Below are 20,943 nucleotides of genomic sequence, written 5' to 3' on the forward strand. Positions count from 1 at the left end.
TTAGAACCATAATTACCTACACAGTGCCAGCAAGTCCTGGTTTACCAGCCAGATCCTCACTGTTCTTGACACCATGGCAGCGAAGTGTCTTAGGAGAACCAGTTTTAAATTATTTCTTTTAATTTCTACGGTAATTCTCTGTACTAGCGTTTTTTGAGTGAAGATGGCACTCGATGCTGTGGTGACTTTTTGCTGGGTGGTGTGGCATGAGAACCATTATTTGCTTTGTCGCCCGGGTCCCTAGGTTGAATGCGTCACCTTCCTGTTGTCACTTTGCAGATTTGTGCAGACCCTGATGCATCTTCTGAAGGGGAACATCGGCACTGGCCTCTTGGGGCTCCCCTTGGCAATAAAGAACGCTGGCATTGTGGTAAGTCTGTCCATGCCCTCCACTCCAGATGGCTCGTTGTCAGTGAAAATGACTTAAAGGCACCGTCTCGCCTCCGCCACTATAACGTGGTCAGGCGACAAGTAGATGGCCTTTGGCTGCTGTTCTGATACAGTTATGTGAGCTGTAATCATGGCGTCTAACCCAGAGTGAGAGTTAGTGTCTTCATTTCCGCATGACTGCTTGTGTTTAACAGACTCTCAAACCTACCCAGTTCTTGATTTCTGACATGGGTGTGACCCATTTTGGGGGGTTGTCAGAGTCTTAAGCAGTGTACCCACAGCAACTAATGGATTAAGGGAATGGATTATTTTTATGGTGTAACTTCCTTAGTATCTTAGAGTCAGAATAAGTGAGTATGCAGTATTCATATCCAAGAAAAATAGTTGAAATGAGTAACAACGTCTTTTAAACACAAATATGAAAACAGTGTTAGAGACAGTTACTCTAGTTGCTACATTTGAGAACCTTGTTGAGGCAGGTTCATGGATGAAGTAAATTAGACATAAATGTTTTTAAATGGGTTGATTTCCATGGAGATTGTAGCTGTCCATTTTTTCTGGGTTTAACAGTCCCGTGTATAAAGTAAATGGATTTTTTATTGCTCAGATGAACTTGGCCTGGTTCTGCTACCTATCATAATCCAGATATCACTTTTGAGTCTGGCGAGTACAAAGTTGAAACTTTTCATGAACCACTTTTAGAAACAATTATCTCCTAATTACTGTCCCCGACACACATGTGGATTCTCTAAGAGCAATGTATAGAAGGTTAAGGATATTTCGTGTCTAGACAAGCGTATGTAAGTGTGTGCTAGTAGGACACTGATGCCATAGACTTGTCCTCCTTTGCTAAGGATATGACATTGCTTTCCATGTTCTGTGCCGAGTGTCTGTACTCTGTAACACAGGTTTCAGTTGGCAAGTCGGCAAGATAGCACCAATGTCAAAATATCACCTGAAATAATTTCTATGTCATAAGTATTAATTTTCTCCATCCCTGTGATAATTTAATCAGTGGATTCAACAATTTTTTCACTGCAAATGAATTGCCCATTGACTTATTGCTTATCAGCTCACTCAGTTTTTTAAAATGAATATTTAACTCTTCCTTATTTCCTTCTCCACAGCTCGGACCAATCAGCCTTGTGTTTATAGGAATTATTTCCGTCCACTGTATGCACATATTGGTACGTTGCAGTCACTTTCTATGTCAGAGGTAAATGTGGACTCATTAAGTCTATTTGATTCATTGTAAAGTTTCATACTTGCTTAGAGCATCATTGTCTCATGTATCTATTGTGATTTGCATCTAGAGGTTGTATTCCTTCCAGTGCCTGACACCCCCAAGATAATGACCATGGGACAGGCTAGTGTTTTCTGTGATTAATGTGGTCAGTATCTGTTTGCAGTCATCCCTTAGCGTTCTCAGAAGATTGGTTCCAGGGTCCCCATGGATACCTACAAGTGCTCAAGTTCCTCACATAAAATGATGCAACCTCTGCACTGCCTTCCACATGTTATAGGCATCTTCAATACAATACAAATGCTATGCACGCTATTATTCTATACTGCTCACCAAATAATGACAAGAAAAATGAAGTTGTGCATGTAATCAACACAGACATGTTTTTTCATGAATTTTCCATATGCAGTAGGTTAACCCAATCACGAGGGACTTGTGGGTATGGAGTGATGACTGTACTTTCTTTTTTAATGTTGAATATTGTCTATGTGTACATGATGTATGCATGTAGGCGCATGTATGACACAGTGCCCATGTGAGGGTGAGAGAGGGTGGAGTCAGTACTTTCCTCCACTTCACGGGGCTTCCCAGGTCGATCTCAGGCTGTCCGGCTTTTGTGGCAGTTACCTTAGCCGCTGAGTCGTCTCGCTGGCCTGTGATTGCAAACACTCAAAAGGTGTTCTACTGGGGAGATGGGGCGGGCTCTTCCATTTAGTAGAAGAGGAAGCCCAGCAGCTGTGCACTTGAAGTGACAGCTGCAGGTCTTCAGTTCATTGGTGCTTCAGTTTGGAGCAGGGCGCCTTTAGTGGCGGTTGCTGATAAGTGGGCTGACAGACTTAGAAAAATAAACTCCCCTTTTAGTTCTATACCATGAAGTGCTCTACAGGAGGATAGACCCGCCTTTAAAGATGCTTCATGTCATAGCAAATCAGTGGTTGCCTCCCTGCTCTTTTCATTAAATGTTCTCGGAAGTGTTTATATCATGCTGTTGTTTGAATAATGATGCGTGCTCTAGAGAAGAAAGTAGAATAGAGAATGGAGTGATGCTGACTTCATGGAGGCGTTCTGAAGATCAAACACAGGGAACCACAGTTCACAGGGAACTCCAGTGCAGCGCCTGCGCACTGTTACACAGTGCTGACACAGGATGGAATAATCTTCAGCTGAACAGTACAGGTGCTGTTTCGAGCTGCTTGGAATATTTAAATCAGTGCAGCACCAATATAAGGTTGTCCGAGTTCTACAGGTAGAAAACTTTGTATGCGGCTGATATTTTGAAATTTCTTGACTCATGCTCGTGGGTACACAGATACTTATTTGCACTTTGAAGACAAATCTGCTAATGTATATCCCGAGTTCACAAATCTCTAGTTTTATTTGGTGCTATTTTCATGGAATTGCCTTATAGACCAACTTAATACTTTTCTCTGTGTGTATGCCTATAAATTGCAGGTTTAAGAAGTCAACGTTGGGGTACAGTGACACTGTGAGTTATGCCATGGAGGCCAGCCCGTGGAGCTGCCTTCAGCGGCAGGCAGCATGGGGGAGGTAAGCACTGGCCTTGCTTCATATGCCTGTGTGCTGACGTTACACTGATGTTAGCTATTTTCATTGAACAAGACATAACTCAGAGTATGACAGAGTTGGGGAAACATGGCAGGTGGGTTTCACAGTTGGACAGACTCAGGTTTAGTCTCTGTCTGTTTGCTGTTTTATGATCTTGATGGCAGTTGACAGGAGTCATCAGTCATCAGTCAGTCTGACGGTGTGCTCACTCCTTGCTCCAAGTCCAGTGTGCAGGATGTTGTACCTGGGGTCTGCCATATCCAAATGATGTCACATAGATGTCTGGCAATAGTTGCTCCCTCCTTCATCTCATTATGAAATAAGAACAGAGAAAATTTACTAAAGATGTCTCTAGAGGTCTGACCCTTGATTCTGCATTCTTATTGATTTAGGAAGTAGCAAGTGTACTTCCCTTGCGTGCAGATGGCAGGAGGCTGTTAGGAAGGAAGTATACATACTGGCTTGGCGTGAGGAAGATCTTGAGAAGTAGGGGGGAAGGGTGTAGTCTAGAGCATGAATTTTTCTGTAGTGCTGAGACTTGAACGAAGGTCCCTGGTCACCCAGGCTAAAGGTATGAGCCACACCCTAAGCCTGACCATAGTTCTGTGAAATGGTTTGACAAGCAGCTGTTCTTATACAGCTGAATTGCAGAAGTAGGAAGTGATGTAATGTCTTTGTCTTTTAACTGAGTGAAGCGTGCTTTTTACTATCAGAAGTCCACTAAATGTCTCTTCATGGGAAACAAACATGTAGGTGGCCGTTGTTTTAGGAAGGAAAAGAATAAATGCTATTATAGGATGCTTTAAAGTGGTTAAACGAGAACTGAGGTCTGCTGCCTGTTCAGAGCTCCCTGTGACTCTTCTTTGTGGGACTGTGTTTTCAGGAGCGTGGTTGACTTCTTTCTGGTGATAACGCAGCTGGGATTCTGCAGCGTCTACATCGTCTTCTTAGCCGAAAATGTGAAACAAGTGAGTATGTTTCTGCAGTCAGCGAGACGTTTTCTTTGGACGCCTTGCTTATTGCGTGGCTCATCTTCTGTGGAAGCCATGGCTGAAGATGAAGATGTGTTTCATTCGTGGTCATTTTTATAGATTCTTCCTAGGTGTCTCTTTTACAAGTTGGGTTTCTGATGCTATTGTTATTGATATGATTATGCCTGATTTTATATCAGCCATGCTTGGTTTTTTTTGGGGGGGGGATCAGAATGTGGTGTGGCTTGCTGTTTCTTGATTACTTCATGTTCAGATCTCAAAAGTATGCACACAGATCTGTGGTCACAGGCTTCCTGTTGTTGATTGTCTTTAAAGGAGATAGGAGATGGCGGGCAGCAGCTGAAAGCCTGAGGTAAACAGGCGAGTGTTCGTTCCTTAGCTCCAGTAAGCTGCTGTTGTTTAAAAAGGTTCTGAAACTTGACATGCCACCTTGCAGCCATTCACATGGACCGTGGCTGCAGCAGAGTCTGTCTGGGATCGTGCAGGATGTCAGCGATGGGACTGTTATCCCATCCCCACCATTGCTTTTTGAGATGGTCTCATCTAGTTCAGACTCATGTTGAACTTTTTGTGTAGCTCAGGCTGAACCTTCTGACCCTCCTGCATTTACCTCCCAGGTGCTGGGAACACAGATGTATGCCACCATGACTGGTCACTGCTGGGTCACCTCTAGTTCTCCCAAGAGAGTTGCCAGTGAATCCCTTTGTGAATCTAGGACTAATGCCCTGTGGTTTTGTGTTTATAAACTGTAACACAGCATTAATTTTACAATTACACTGGAGTAACTACTGTGAAGTCCTATGAGCATGATTGACATCCTCCAAGCTTACTAGGCATTTTCCTGAAATGGAGTCCTTGATCACAGCTGCTACTCTAGTATGTTGTTTGTTAGTTGAATATGGTCTTGAACTCAGAATCTTGTGTCTCATTTTCTAAGTGTTGGGTTTCCAGTTATGTACCTGGTTAGCTACATTTGGTAATGATTCTTTTGTTTTTGTTTTTCGAGACAGGGTTTCTCTGTATTGCTTTGGAGATTGTCCTGGAACTAGTTCTGTAGACCAGACTGGTCTGGAACTCACAGAGATCCACCTGCCTCTGCCTCCCGAGTGCTGGGATTAAAGGCGTGAGCCAGCAACACCTGGCTTGGTAGTGATTTTTATCAATGAATAGGTTTTTTAGGCTTTGTGTGTGTGTATGTGTGTGTGAGAGAGAGAGAGAGAGAGAGAGAGAAAGAGAGAGGGGGGGGGAGGAAACATCTAGAGGCTTTTTAATGACTGCCTTCCGACTGAAACATTGTCTGTCCCAGAGTTGAATGGAATATCTAAGACATGAGACGATGAGGCAGAACACGTGACTCCCTGGCTGGTTGGAAAGAGAAATTGTCTTTTAGAGCTAATGATGCAAGTCTTTCAGAAGCATAAAGGGAGACAGAGAAATACATGCAGTCAGACTCTAGAAAACAGCCGGAGGCAGCAAGGAACGCCCGCATGGGCGTGCAGGCAGCAGTCACCAAAGTGTGGGATTGGGAATCGTCCCTCTTGGCAGAAGTTTTCCTTCCACTTGTAGGCAGTGCCTATTACTGCACACACTGGCTAAACCTTACTGGTCACTACCATCACTGTTGGACACTGTGGGGCGACCTCACTGGTCAGGTGACCTCACTGGTCTCCAATGTCACAGTTAGACACTGTGGGATGACCTCGCTGGTCAGATGACCTCACTGGTCAGATGACCTCACTGGTCTCCATTGTCACAGTTAGACACTGTGGGGCCACTCATTGGTCACCACTGTCATAGACAAGACACCATGAGATCACCCTGCTGGTAACTACTGTCAAGGGACTTGATCCTAGAGGTGTGAGCTATATTTGGTCTCTCCTATGATGGTAAGCTGACGGATAATTTCCTTCTTCCTCCCCTGGTGCCTGTTCTGCAGGTCCACGAAGGGCTGCTGGAGAGCTCAGTGTTTGTTTCAAACAGCACTGACCCATCCCGTGCGTGTGAGAGGAGGAGTGTGGACCTCAGGGTCTACATGCTCTGCTTCCTCCCGTTCATAATTCTCTTGGTCTTCATTCGCGAGCTGAAGAATCTCTTCATACTTTCGTTCCTTGCCAACATTTCCATGGCTGCCAGTCTTGTGATAATTTACCAGTATGTTGTTAGGGTAAGTGTGCTTTTGAGTAACCATCCTGTGTTCCAGGGTGTGTAAAGCTTTCTTTGGAGGTGACAGTTGTGGCATGGAGAGGCCTGTCCCACACACATGGCACACAGACAGGCAGCTAATGTTGATTTCACCTCAGGTGATAATGTTCATGCATGTCAAAGATGCTAAGAGGTTGTGTCTGGTTTGAATGTTCATGAGGATGCCTGTGGGTTTGAACCAGTGTTCCCGAACATCTCACCTTCCCTGTTAGAGCTCTTGTGAGACTTAGGACTGTGCTCCTACTACAGAGCCTCCCATGACTCAACTCATTGAGTTACTGTGTTTATGCCTTTGAGCTTGAGCTAGTTACAAGGATGGGTATGTATGTAATTCTGTTAAGTAATTTTGTACTTCCGTGGCACAAATTCATGACTCCTTTGTTTGAAGACAATGCAGTAATTGGAACTGAGGTCACTGTTTGAAGTCTCAGGACTCTTAACCCAATTACATTAGGCAGACAGAGGCCAGTGACCCCAAGAAAGTCGAGGATCCTGTTTTATTTCCTCGTGATCTAATGTATCAAATATATTACTTCCAAGATAATCGTAAGGTTTCCATGAACAGTTCACACAAACTGTTTCACTTTTCCTCCCCCTGGATCCTCAAACTTACGGTAGGAAGGAAGGTTGCCTGAGCCTTTCTGACATTCACAGTCCCTTAGCTGGACATGGCCATGTTAGAGTTGGTTGAGCAGAAAACGGCGATCCTTCAGGAGAGGGAAGAGCACAAGGAGGCGACAGCTTAGCAGTAGCAGACGAACTAGACTCTGTGGGCCCTGCTCACTCTGATCCTTGCCACACATCTTCCCACCATTTAATTCTACATGTGCCCCAACTCTTGCCAACCTCCACGTTGCCCGGGTCACCCATGCCTTCTCACTTTGGTCTGCATAGCCTCTCTTCTTGGCCTTGAATTCTACTCTGAGTATGCCTGTGTGCTTCTCCTGTGGCAGGAGATGTACCCCACGTGCTGCCTGGGGCTGGCCGTGGACACAGGGACCTGGGGAGCGTGTGGACATGAGAGAAGTGTTTGTTTCAGTGACTATGTCCTAACGGCGCAGTCTCCCCTAACACAGGGTGTGTAAAGTGTTTGGCGAGTTTTATAACCCCAGCTGCTCTGTGAAGCCTGGGAGGATGTGATTTTGCTCTTTAATTTTAAGTAGTTTGCATTAGGTAAAGCTGTAACTTGGTTTCTGTTTTCTTTTCTGCAGAACATGCCAGATCCCCACAACCTCCCAATTGTGGCTGGTTGGAAGAAATACCCACTCTTTTTTGGTACTGCTGTGTTTGCTTTTGAAGGCATAGGAGTGGTAAGAATTAGCCGTTTCTTGTTTTCCAGACTCTTAACACAAGAATTTTTGTAGTCAAACTGTATACAAAAAATACATGTTTTTTGGGGGTGGTCACGAATAGCCCTAAAGTATGGAGATTTTTATTATAGATGCAAGGGAGAAAGCAGGGAGAGGGAAGAGTCCAGGCTGAACATGACTGGCTGACTGAACTGGACCATAGGAGGGAAGAGGAGGGGGAGCAAGGGAAGAGCCAGGCCCAGGCCCAAGCCAAGAGGTCAGGAGACCAGTGTAGCCAAAATGATGAGTTACGTAGTCAGGCTGGGAGAGCCCAGCCCCTGGGAGGGGACGGTTTCGGGTAGGGGTAGGATGAGGAGTGCTGGGAGGAGCCACAGGTCAACTGAATGAAACTTGTTCTAGATCTGAGACCTAACAGTGGGCTAGACTTGAGCTAATGCATGTTTTTTCTACTTGTCAGTAACTTAATCTTAGACATGTTTTGTAGGTTCTCTAAGTCTTTTCCTTGGTAGGTTAAATGATAGTGTTAGACTAGGTTTTTGGCATTTTATTGGGAAATATTTCAAGCCTATCAATATAAGCCTTAAGTAGAGTATTATACTGAAAACTCTTATGTCACATAACTTTAGAAAATAGAGCTCACAGACAATTTTGTTTTGCTTGTGTCTCATGTATTCAAGCATGCCCAAATGGAGCTTTATTTTTATTTTTAAAGTTCTGTTTTGCATCTGAGTTGTTTTGCCTGCAAGCATGTCTGTGTACCGTGCATGTCTGGATCCTGTGGAGGCCAGAAGAGAGGCCTTGGAACTGGAGCTGTAGATGGTTGTGAGCCACCACGTGGGTTCTGGGAATTAAAACTAGGTCCTCTGGAAGAGCAGACAGCGGTTACCAAGCAATCTCTCTAGTCCCCTTCCCCAGTCACACATTTTAAAAAGGAGCATGTACTGGTGCGGGTCAGGAGCCCAGAGCACAGCTCTCAGGAGTTGCTTCTCTCCTTTCACGCTATGGGGCAAGATCTTTCCTGTCTCTGCTGCTCTGAGGCTCTCCAGGGTAGGAGGCCAGAGAGCTCCTAGGCAATTCTCTGTCCCACCTCCCGTCTACCACAGGAGCGATGCGGTTGTGATGTGAGCCAGCGTATCCAGCCTTTTCTGGGTTCTGGTGACTAGACTCAGGCCATCAGGCTTGCATGTCAACCTGCCAGCCCAGACATCACATGTTACATACAGCCTAGGATGTTTGAGGGCTACGGAAATAATGATAAAGTTGCTATCATGTGAAAAATCAAGGAAAATTCTCCCTTTAGGTTGTGTATATCATATTTGCTTTGAGGTACAACATCATTGAGATGCCAGTGCCAAGATACATCCTGAGGCCTCTAACATCTTAAGTATTTCTACTCAAAACACTTTCAGTATTTGTGGCCTAGAATTTTTAGATTTAGGGAAATCAGAATATTAATGTCTACTGCCTTCAAGGTCTGATGGTTTGATATCAGAACAAAAGCCTTTTAGATGTCTCTTCCATCCCCCTTGGGGGTCTGCTGTCTGAACTCTTCTAGTCATAGAGATTCTCACAGCCTCTCTTACTGCTGAGCAGCTGCAGATGTGGATTTTAATGTCTGTCTGTCATTAGTGTAGGGTCTTAGTCATTGGATATTTAGTTAAGGGTTGGTTCTCATTCAAAACCAGCCTCACCATCCCTCTTTCTCTTCCATTTTTAATTTTAAAATTTGCCTTAGTTAGGACACAAGTCAGTTTCCTGTGGCATTTCTGCACACAGCGTACACTTTGTTCTTACTTGACTCGTGCTGTCCTCCCTTCTTTTGACTGGTCCCTCCCTCATACCACACAGTCCCTCCTCCTGCCCTCACGCCACACATTCCATTCCTACCTCCCAAGATCGCTTTGTCTTTTTGTAATGCCCTCCCTGCTCCCCTGCCACGCACTGTAGACCAGTTACAGATGTGTTGTTGTGTGTTCACATGCATGTGAGCTTTAACTCGCTGTGTCTCCTGAGGGTCAGAAGCAACACTCCTCACATAGCACACTCAGCACAGAGATCTGAATTCGAAATGCCATGCTCCAAGAAAGGAACCATGTTCTGTGGAGAAACCTGTGTGGCGATGACTGGAGCCATGGAGTTCAGCATGCGTGTGGGGCTCTGTTTGGCCAGACAGGAAAGGCGTGCTCAGAGGGGCAATGAGGGAGTCAGCCCCGGCGAGGCACACAGTGACAAAGGCTGGAGCAGGATGAGTGACAGGATGCTTGACACAATGTTGGGTTGGAACTCAGTGTGCATAACAGACTTCCAGAAGTCCACAGGGGCACAAATAATTGCACTAATGACTGCAAGGCAGAATCCCTAGAGGAGCCTCTTCCCTCAGGCAGATAGAGACAATTCCCACTTAGTTCTTGGAGAGTGGGAGAGTTAGAGACCCAGAGGGTGAAGAGGTGGCTGGGTGGGAAGGTGTCTTCCCAGCAGACTGAAGCGCACCAGGGTGTGGTGGCCTTCTCTAGAAGCCATGACCCCCATGGAATCACCAGGAAGGCATTAGGACAAATCCAAGCTAGAGGGATGGCGTACAATGGAGTTCAGCAAGCTGGGACAGCGAGCAGAGAGACCGAGAAGCCAGAGAGACCACGGGAGGGAGCAGTAACCAATGCGGCGCAGTGTCCTGGGTGGGCTCCTGCCACAGGCGGTCACTCATGGAAACGCCACAGAACCAGTGTCGGTTCAGTTGTGACAACTGGTAATATGAAGGAGCTAATCACGGGAGAGCTGCTCCAGGGGCACATGGGAGCCATGTGTGTTTTCCTCGGCATTTAAAAACAAATGTAAAATTATTCTGACCAGAAAAGGTGTATAAAAATAACCAGCAGGTTGCCTGCTGAGAGCTGGTCTTCAAGTCTGTTTAGGGATTAAAAAGTAGTATGATATAAACATCTACAGAGTACGGGGCTGAGGAGGTGGGTGTGTTGTTTAGTGCCTGCTGTTCAAGGATGAGCCCATCACCCACGTCCAGTGCCGAGTGCTGGTGTGATCCCCGTTCTGGGACATGGAGACAGTAGATCCCTGTTGCTCACAGGTGGGCAGTTTAACTCAGCCGGGAAGCGCCAGGTTCAGTGCGATCCTGTCTCACAAAGCAAGGTGGAAGTTTGGTGTGGTGGCGCATACCGTTAGTCTCAGAACGTGGGAGGCAGAGGCAGTCCTCTGTGAGCTTGAGGCCAGGCTGGTCTATAGAGCTCCAGACAAGCCTAAGAGGTAAAAACTGAGGTGGAAAGAGACAGAGGAAGATGCTGACATCAACTACACACATACACATGCACACATAAGAACACCCCCCCCATACACAGGCATACATACATACATACATAGTCTACACATAAGAACACCCCCCACACACACATAGTCAGTACATCACAACATACACATGCACACATAAGAACACCGCCCCCTCCCACACGCGTATACATACATAGTCTACACATCATAACATACACATGCACACATAAGAACACCCCCCCACACACACACGCATACATACATAGTCTACACATCACAAAGGAAAATAGCGCTTAACGTGTGAGATGAATAAAAGATTTTTTTACACGAGACTACAAAGGACCAACTTTTCTGTCTGATTATCTTGGTTGTTCTGAAGTTCCTGTATCCTATCCCTTTAAGAACAGCTACATTCTCCCTTTAGGTGCTCCCCCTGGAGAACCAGATGAAGGAGTCTCAACGGTTTCCTCAGGCACTGAACATCGGCATGGCGGTTGTCACGGTGCTGTATGTCAGCTTGGCCACTTTAGGCTACATGTGTTTCCGTGATGACATCAAGGGCAGCATTACACTGAATCTCCCCCAGGACATGTGGTAGGTGGAGGTGGCGTACCCATCATCGTTTATGTGGTTTTATATTCACCAGGATTTGATGGGGAAGGAAAGTTTTACCGGAAAAAGAACTGAAGAGCAAGCATGCAGACAGATAGATGCCCGTTTCCAGCTAAGGCATAGAGAAGGACGGGGCAAGACTCTGCGAATGCATGTGTGTGTGCGTGCGTGCGTGCGTGCGTGCGTGTGTGTGTGTTCAGTTCAACCTTGGGTGTGTGACCTGTCCTTGAAGTAGCCCTTTCCTTCCCTAAAGTACCAGCTCATCCCTGATGCCTGCTTGCTGTGGTTCTCCAGCTAGGACAGAGTAAACTGGGACTTATGACCAAAGATCGTTCAGTCATAGTTTAGCCTCAGGAAAGCTAGCAAGTCATCTGACTTTTCAGTTGAAAAAAAGCTCCAAAAATTTTCCTGAGAACCAGTAGACATCCTGAAAAGCAGGCGAGCAAGTCAGGGAAGATAGAGATTTCCTTTAGAGAGGGCGGCCAGGTGCAACCTGTCCTCTGCTTTGCTGTCTGTGTGCGCTGCATGCCTGGTGAGGTCAGCAGACCAATAACCTCCTGACTGAGAGGTACAGGGTGGTGCTGTCCTTTCGGGTTAGTGTTCTGGAAAGAGAGAGCGCAGAGCGGCCCTCATGCCTCCTGTGCGCAACTCAAGAGTGCACAGCTCTGTGGACACTTAAAACCCAAGTGAGGACACGGGTTGAAACGCTGAGAAAAACCGCTACGTCTTACTGAACGCGTAGACACCAGCCATAGAAATAGATGGCTTTTGAAACAGAATAGGTAAACGTGAAATAAATGGGTGCTTTTGTACGGTGTGTTTGAACACACTGTCGTTGATATGACTCGTCCAGGGTTGGAAACCAGCCCGTGCAGTGCTTACTTCTCCACCATGCACACGGGAAGAAAAAATTAGAACAGTGGTCCTCATAAAACCAAATAATAGTACTCCATGTGGAATGATACTAACACTAACCATGTGTCAGCCTGCGTAACTCCAGCCTTATGTTGGTGGAATATAATTATATTTACGTGGAAAGTAGTGTTTACATTTTAAAGTATATTATCAGCTATACTTTGGAAACATAGTAGTAATTAGAAAAAAAAACAATGTTCCTCTTGTAAGTGAATAATGAACTAATAAGAATGTTTAGTTCTCTGCAACCTGTCAGAACATGTGAAAAAATAGTCATTTGGAAATTTTGCATATTTTCAACCACAACCATTTATAGTTAAATCTTAAGGCCCTAGCTAAATATGTCCTTGGGTAATTTTTTAATTAAGATTTGTTATTTCTAGCCATGGGGACTTTCCTTGTTCCTAATTATGCTATTGCCATATTTTCAAATCTACATTTACTCTGCCCTTTTTCTTCTACTCTTAAGATGAATGCCCTGTGGCAAAAGCCTGTTGAATCCTTGCAGACTAGAGAGCTGTTTATACTTCTCACAGCTGTAGGTCTTAAGACGTTGAAATAAGCTTAAGCCTAATTAATCGCCTTGCCGAAAGTAGAGTCCCGTGCATCCTTTTAGGACAACAGGATTTGTCCCAAGGAGAAACACTCTTCCCTGTGTATCACCGTATCCTTTTAGGACAATAGGATTTGTTCCAAGGAGAAACACTCTTCCCTGTGTATCACCATATCCTTTTAGGACAATAGGATTTGTTCCAAGGAGAAACAGTTCCCTGTGTAGCGCTCTCTTGGAGAGGCTGTGGACCCTGACATTTCCCCAGAGGAAGAACACAGGATGTGGTCACTGCCCCAGGCTGCCGCACAGCCTCCCTTCTGGTTTGTCTCTTAAAACATGCAAGTGGATATTTCTTTTGATTATTTTAAATATAAAAAGCATTTAAAAATAAAAATGATGACACATTGAAATACGACGTACTAATTTTATCCTTCATAGCTCAGAGGAGTAGGTTTGTTGACCTCTGACTTGTGAGTTCACACATCCTCTCCACCTCACTGAAAACGTCCCTTCCTCTAGACAAAGGCATGTGCTAAGGTGTTTACTGAGAAATGCGTGCTGAAGGGCTGGAGAATTGGCTCCACCATTCAGAGGACCGCGTTAGTTCCCAGTACCTACGTGACGGCCTGCAGTCATTTGTAATTCCAGTTCCAGGGGATCTGATGCTCTCTTCCGGCCTCCAAAGGCACCAGATACTCATACAGTACATAGACGTACATGTAGCTGAAACACATAAAATACTAAATTAATTAAAGGGGGAAAAGTGAGGCGCATGCCCAGTTTTGGCAGGGGGGCCGTCACCAAGGTTGAAGTCTAAAGACTATCACGCATTTTATCTGTGACCTGACGTACTGGGAGTCCTCCAGAGATGGCCACTTAGATACAGTTTGTAGCCAATTTAAAGTCTTTGTTGTAGTTGTCTGGGACTATACTCAAGTATTTAGAACCCAATTGTAGCCCTGAACATTTAGAGCAAAGGGCTTTTAAAGGCAAAAAAAAATCTCCAGGCAGCTGGAGGAGGGGATTTTACGTAATCGAGCAGGTTAACAGAGGCTAAGGTAAGCAGTTAACTGGAGGGAGATCTGTGTAAGTACGCAGTTTAACAGAAGCTGGCAAGAGTTAGCTGAGGCATCTTGACCTTGGTCCCTACAATAGAGCTGGGTGGGAGATTGAATTCTCATTAAACTTGAAAGGGCCTCAGCAACAATACAAGATAGAGGAATCACTGCACTGTCATGCCCTGTCAGACTACACTGGATCCTGTTAGTATGTGTGACTCTGTGCATCACATAAAATGAGTAACTAGAGAATTCTAAAGATGGATATGAAGCTGAAAACCGATGTGCGTTTTTGAAGCCCTGACCTCAGAGGGATAAGTTTGCATCACAAAAGAAGCAGCAAAAAATCTGTTCCCTCATCGCTGTGATTTTAACACAGGCAGCAGGTACAGCAGAGAGAACTCTGCTGGTTGAAATAATTCAGAGGTCACTCCTTATGCCCTTTGCCTAACAAAAAATGTCAAGCAAGGAGAGCTCAAATTTAGGGCCTAATACGGCATTTTTCTTCTACATATAGATCACTGGGGCTGTGACTCAATATTTCAAAGAAATTATAAAAATATTAAAGTTTTTAAAAGAAAGTTGAAAAAATATTGCTGTGAAAAGCTTCGCAGATCTCTTCATGGGGCTGAGTGTAAGCATGGGGCATTTCCTTGGCCCTAAACACAGTCTCCTGAAGCACCATATCCCCAAGTCCGTGCTCAGCCTCACCAGGCCAGTCAGGCGAGTTGTCTGTATGAGGGTTAGAAATGCCCTTAGTGGAGGTCAGCTTTGTTGTCTTCTTCCCTGAGACAGGGTTCCTAGTCTGTAGCCACTGGTTGGGTCTGGAAATTATTACGGGATTATCTATCATGTAGCCCAGACTGATGGCAACTCCTGATGGGAACTCACCGCTGTCTTCCTGTGTGGCCTCCTGAGTGCTGGCATTACAGTTGTACCCCGCCTTATCTGTCTTGGCTGGCTTTTACACCTTTGATTAGGAGGTCTCTAAACTGGCTTGTATTCTGTATTGCTTGTTTACCCTCTAAATGATAAAAAAAAAGAGGAAAATCAGGTTCACATTGAGAAAAACTAAATGCTGAATTTCTTTTTTTCCAACAGGTTGTATCAGTCAGTGAAAATTCTGTATTCCTTTGGCATTTTCGTGACCTATTCAATTCAGTTCTATGTTCCAGCAGAGATCATTATCCCTGGAGTCACTGGCAGACTTCATGCCAAATGGAAGCGCATCTGTGAATTTGGGATACGGTCCTTCTTGGTTAGTATCACTTGTAAGTATCAGCTCATGTCTATCATAAAAGCTGACTTGTGTGTGCATGTGTTAAAATGAGAACTGCTTAAATTACGTATTTTGAGAAATGTTATTTTTTAAGACAGGGCTATGTTTGTATATGTGTAGGTCAGGGCAGCTGCAAACTTAGTCTTCCAGCCTCCGGTCCCCAAATTCCAAGATGGCAGGTTTGTGCCACCACTCAGGGCTTAGCTGGGTACCACATTAGAGTGCCAGCATTGCTCACTTAGTTAAAGGGACCTCTGTGTTTCTCTACTTCAAAGACCGTATCTTAGGGCGATACACACACTCAGATCTCATCCCATTTTAAATTTTGGTCCTAGACATACACCCAGGGCCTCGCATATGCCAGACATGCATTATACCCCCAAGTTAATCCCCAGATCTTGGGTGTTTGAGACAGGGCCTTGCCGTGTAGCCCAGGCTGGCCTTGAATTTACGATCTTCCTGACTTGGGAACCCAGTTTCTGGGATTGAAGCTTGCCGTGTCACAGAGCACATTCTGCACACTTTCACACCCTTCACTGACTCCTCTTGCTCAGTGGGTGCAGCCTTGTTGTCTTGGTGATGATGTCCTCTGGTGTGTTGTCTGGAAGAGTGACTGAGCAGAACTCTGCCGTAGGAACTGGTGCTCTCTTTGCTCCTGGTTATTCATGGCACACCACTCTGTTTGTGTGTCCTAGACTCTGCTGTGTGGCCAGCAGAGGAACTCGGTGCCCGGAAATAGAAGCTCCAATCTCATAGCAAAAGAGAGTAGACGTTTCCATGAGAAATGCTGTAGGAATCCAGAAAGTGTTTCTCTGGTTTGTTCCTCCTTAGCTCAGAATAAATTACGTCGCTTTCCCCACGAGCAGTGGATTCTGCTAATTACTTTCATTGTGTCAAAGAGGTCTACATTTAGTCCCTGCGTGTGTAGCAAACTAGTCAACAGAAGCCGTTTTCTACTAGGTGCTGGAGCAGTTCTCATTCCTCGCCTAGACATCGTGATCTCCTTCGTTGGGGCTGTGAGTAGCAGCACGCTGGCCCTGATCCTGCCCCCCATCGTGGAAATCCTTACATTCTCTAAGGAACACTACAACATATGGATGGTCCTGAAAAACATCTCCATAGCTTTCACTGGAGTCGTCGGCTTCTTGTTGGGCACGTATGTCACTGTTGAAGAGATTCTGTATCCAACTACAGTAGCTGTAGCTGGTGCCCCACAGGGCCTCTCTCTGAATGGGAACTCTACATGTGTAGCATCTGGTTTGCAATAGTGGAGTTGCTGTGAGTCTTCTGTTGTCCCAGTTCTAACAGGAGTTAAGAAGCAGTGCAGTGTATCCCTGCACACCTCAACACAGTGCCAAACTCTTGTGTGCGTTGGCAGAATAGTGTGATTGGACTGTGAACTTGTCATCGTTTGTGGCTGTGGTAAACTATGGCAGATTCTTGCTTTTATCTAATGACAATGAAAAATTTTAAATTAGCTTTGAAGATTAAAAAAAATTAAAATCCAAAACTTAATAAGCATACCCTATTATTCTTTGTTTCTGTAAGAAACATTTTGAATAAGAATTCTCTTTCTTACTACTATTGAGAAGATTAAGGAACTAAACATCGTGGAAATTAAATAGGGACATAGTTAACAGAATCTTTCTGTAGCAGCCCACAATAGCAAAGTAAGCCCCTGTATACGTGTGTGAAAATGTATAGATTGCATTTTTATTCCATGGGTAATGCTTCCAACGCCCCTGGAAGGGTAGATGATTCCCCCTGACCGTCATGTAAACATCAGAAAGTTCTCAGAGCCAGAGTCACTTCATGGTTAGGCTCTACGGGCAGTAGAGCTGCATAGACACTGGGGAGTGCTGAGCAATGTTCTGACCTGCTTTGGTTGTAGGCGAAAAGGCCATTGAAGGTTCTGGAATTCTGCTCCCTTCGTTACTGTCTTAGTTAGGGTTTCTACTGCTGTGATACAGCACCATGACCAAAAGCAGCTTATGGAACAAAGAGTTACTTCAGTTTACAGTTCCACTCACAGCCCATCGTCAAAGGAAGTCAAGGCAGGGACCTGGGTGAGGAGCTGAGGCAGAAGCTGTGGAGGGCGCTGCTTACCGGATTGCTCCTCAAGGCTTGCTCAGCCTGCTTTCTTAGAGAACCCAGGACTGCCAGCCCAGAGATGGCACCCCCCACAATGGGCAGGGCCCTCCCAAAATGATCATCAATCTGGAAGATGCCCCCACAGACTTGCCTACAGGTTAGTCTTACAGAGACATTTTCTTAATTGAGTCTCTCTTCCAAAATTGCTCTAGATTGTGTCAAGCTGTCATAAACTAGACGTAACAGTTACCATTGTAGGAAATGGAGTCCCAGAAATGTCAGGTGATTTTTGTCAAGAGCTCTTACCCGAGTCAAGAGAACCTGCTATTTGACTCCATGCTGAGATTTTTTTTAATTATTATTTTTCATGTCACAGTCAAGAAGAATGAAAAGCCACTTGCAGCTTAATTTTAGTAAAGAGTTTATTTAATTATATTTTCATCTTTTGAGAGTGTGTGCCTGATCTTTAAATATATGTGACAGAAAAATCCTGTCTTGTGGCTTTATAGACCTCACACAGGAAAAGCAGCTAACATAAACAGGGGAGACTGGCTGTGGGGTATGCTGGTCACAGGAGGTGAGATCTCCTTAAACAGCAGGGGACAGCTGACTAGCTGTGCAGTATTCTGGTCACACGCTCCCGTTGTCTCCTGGGATCCCTCCTGGGATTCCTTTCAGAAATCATTGATAAATGACAAAATACAGGATTTTGGAACTTCCCAGCCTCATAGTGTCCTCACTGCAATCTCCCATTGATTTGAATGGGCAGAGTAAAGGAACCCTAAAACGCATGCCTAGGAAGCTTGAAACAGTAAGAACCTGTCTGGTAAATGCTGAGGCACCCGAGGCATCGTCCTGGAAAGCCTCCTTCACAATCTCCAAACACAGCGACCCCCGGCAATCCAATCAAGCTCGTGTGGTGGTGAAGGTGGGGATTACGGAGTTTAAAGGAGTGAGTGCCGGTCGTTTTCTGGACTTCTCAGCCCGTGGTTCTCCAGTGTGTTACTCTGTAAGGTGTCACCAAGCTGTCTGTGGCATTGTCTATTCTTCTGTGTAAATGTTAACTTGTCCAGGTTCAGCTTTGCTTACATCATCACTCTGTCTTCAAGTGTGAGCTCATAAATGTATCAGAAGCTTTATTTTGGTATGAATTCATGAGAACCAAAGCTTTGGAAACATTTATGTTAGATATTTCTAATACTTGTTTATGATATCTTATGTTGAATTGTTACTTCAAGTCTTTAGTCTTGTGCAGAGAAAGTGGATGAGATTGTGCAGAAAGTAATTTCATAGGACTTTGACTGTGGGACATATATTAGCTATTTAAAATGTGCAGCGGCGTACAATGAGTTGAAACTCACCGAAGAGGAGCAGCGTGAGGCTCTTGGCAGCTGTCCTCATGGCATACTCTTCTCTGCATGCTCAGTTCTAGTTTCGTGTCTTCACCTGTTACTTGTGGGGTTCATCAGGTACAGTGAGCTTTTAAACAGTGGGTCACTGCAGTACTTTTTAAGTTGTGCACATACACTGTGAGATTCTTCTCAGCCAGGATGTCCTCCATAGTAAGCCTGCTGAAGTGACAATACAGAAGGGAACACAGGCTGCCAGAAGAGGGGAGTTTAAGCTTTAGAGTGAAACCCTGCCTAGATGCAAGTGTAAAAGGCATGCACTCTTGTATAAGGGTACCCGAAGATATGTTTATCATTTGATCATTTTTCTATAGCATTTAGTTCTACAGGATTGTAGTTTCTAAAGATTTCTGGAGAAGATATTTTGATTCCAGCAGGTACTAACGTTGCTTGCGGGCCTGGGGGAAGGAGAATCGGGTTCACATGCTGAACTCGTGTTTGTTCTCTTGATCCGTCCATCATACGTGGCCAAAATGACCCCAGCACTTACTTCCCGTCACGGCGGGAACTTTCCCTGGAAGCTAGTCAGTTGTGCGGGTGCCATTTCCACTGAACCCGTGAGAGGAAAGACATCGTTCACCCCCCCATGGGCTAGACTCCCAGCCATTCGCCATTTGTCTCTGTTCCCTGACACTCCAAAGAGTGTTCATCAGCGACTGAGGCTGCTTGTCAAAACACCGTTCCCACATGGCTTTTACCACAGGCTCTTTCCCTCTGCGTGGCCGGCCCAGACTCTTCAGTTATGAAGGGGTGGCTGGGAAGTTTTCAGGTTAGCGCCACTTAAACCAACAAGCCGGTGTTGGCAATGCCCTGCTCTGCTTCCCCGTTGTGTCCTCTCTGACTTGTCGCCAAAGCCACTTCCGAGTCTTGTTAGATGGTGTCCTTAAAGTGTTTCTAAGCCATTCATGGCAGCACACTTGTGAACTTCCTAACGGTGTGATTTTCATGTATTCATAGTTGTAGAAATGTCAGCCTAAGTGCATATGGGTGCCGATTCTAACAGAGCCTTCACAGCTCGCCCGCCTCACTCCGTCCCCACAGGTGCCAGTGCGTTCGTTACTGGCAATATACAGAAGGTCTTGTGTGCAACTCCTTTTTCTCCAGTCAAGATGGCAAAGATACAGAGCAAGCCAATGGAGATTTAGTTGTTTATATAACATGAGTGGTTCAGCAGATGTTAACTGTTGAGCAATAAAATAATTTATTGAAATATAAAGCATCAATAGTATAAATTATAAAATATTGGAAATATTTTGATCAGCTTGACTCAGTTATCTTCCCTTAATTAAGAAAATGTGAGAAGTTTGTCTAAGGAGGATGAAGGGTCCTATCGTTAAGTGGCTGCATGTTACCTGACCACACACGACTTCCTGGATCTGATTGCTTTTGACCTAGGGTATAAAGAGAAATATGGCTAGGTCTAGAATTTATTGCCTAGCAAGTGAGAGGCCAAATCACCCAAGTGTTCAGATTTCCTGTTGGAATTGGCTACTTTCTATGTGTGTCCATGCATGCTACCCCAAAGGGACTCATATCTGAATCCATTTCAACTTTTCTACCACAGATTGAACCAGAATGGTGATCACATAGGAAAATATATATTCATGATGTGAAAAATTCAGGATAAAGAGTTTTGTTTTTCAAAAAGTATTTTGTTAGCTTTATTGAAAGTCAAGTTTCATTAGACTTGTGTCATTTATTGTAATTTATTTTTCTTTGTAAAAGAATTTGAAAAATGTCTGAAAATACTGTACCTTCTGAATTGTCAGTAAAGTATACTTATTTTGCTTGCTATTTAATGCCTTTTAAGTTTTTCATTATAAGATTAAATAAAATGGAAAATATCCTGGCTGCAGAAGTATTTTTTTATTAAAGCTTTTACATTTATTTACTATTATTGCATGTATACATGATCTGGATATGTGGCTGCACATGCCACCATGCATATGAAGGCCAGAGGACAACTTTGTGGAGTTGTTTCTCTCATCTCTACATGAGTGGGATCAAATTCAGGTCCTCAGGCTTGGGTGGCAAGCTTCTTTAG

At 44.7% G+C, this 20,943-nt stretch overlaps 1 protein-coding gene across 3 annotated transcripts in view; it reads left to right on the forward strand.

Annotated features, from left to right (window-relative positions):
* Slc36a4 (solute carrier family 36 member 4) overlaps positions 1–20,743 on the forward strand; it is a 34,937-nt gene extending 14,194 nt beyond the window's left edge. The window contains exons 3-11 of one of the 3 annotated variants that reach the window (XM_005084038.4): positions 280–370; positions 1,518–1,606; positions 3,086–3,181; positions 4,083–4,167; positions 6,128–6,355; positions 7,605–7,703; positions 11,407–11,576; positions 15,222–15,391; positions 16,360–20,743. In XM_005084038.4, coding sequence (XP_005084095.1) covers positions 280–370; positions 1,518–1,606; positions 3,086–3,181; positions 4,083–4,167; positions 6,128–6,355; positions 7,605–7,703; positions 11,407–11,576; positions 15,222–15,391; positions 16,360–16,667 — 1,336 coding nt within the window. In that variant the 3' untranslated portion in view covers positions 16,668–20,743. Of the gene's footprint in view, positions 1–279; positions 371–1,517; positions 1,607–3,085; positions 3,182–4,082; positions 4,168–6,127; positions 6,356–7,604; positions 7,704–11,406; positions 11,577–15,221; positions 15,392–16,359 lie in introns of those variants that run through there. The other 2 variants (XM_005084039.4, XM_013123577.3) reach the window with 2 other exon arrangements.
* The last annotated feature ends 200 nt before the right edge of the window (positions 20,744–20,943 follow it).

Source organism: Mesocricetus auratus, unplaced genomic scaffold (assembly GCF_017639785.1).
Source record: "Mesocricetus auratus isolate SY011 unplaced genomic scaffold, BCM_Maur_2.0 Super-Scaffold_100044, whole genome shotgun sequence".
Taxonomy (NCBI): Eukaryota; Metazoa; Chordata; class Mammalia; order Rodentia; family Cricetidae; genus Mesocricetus; species Mesocricetus auratus.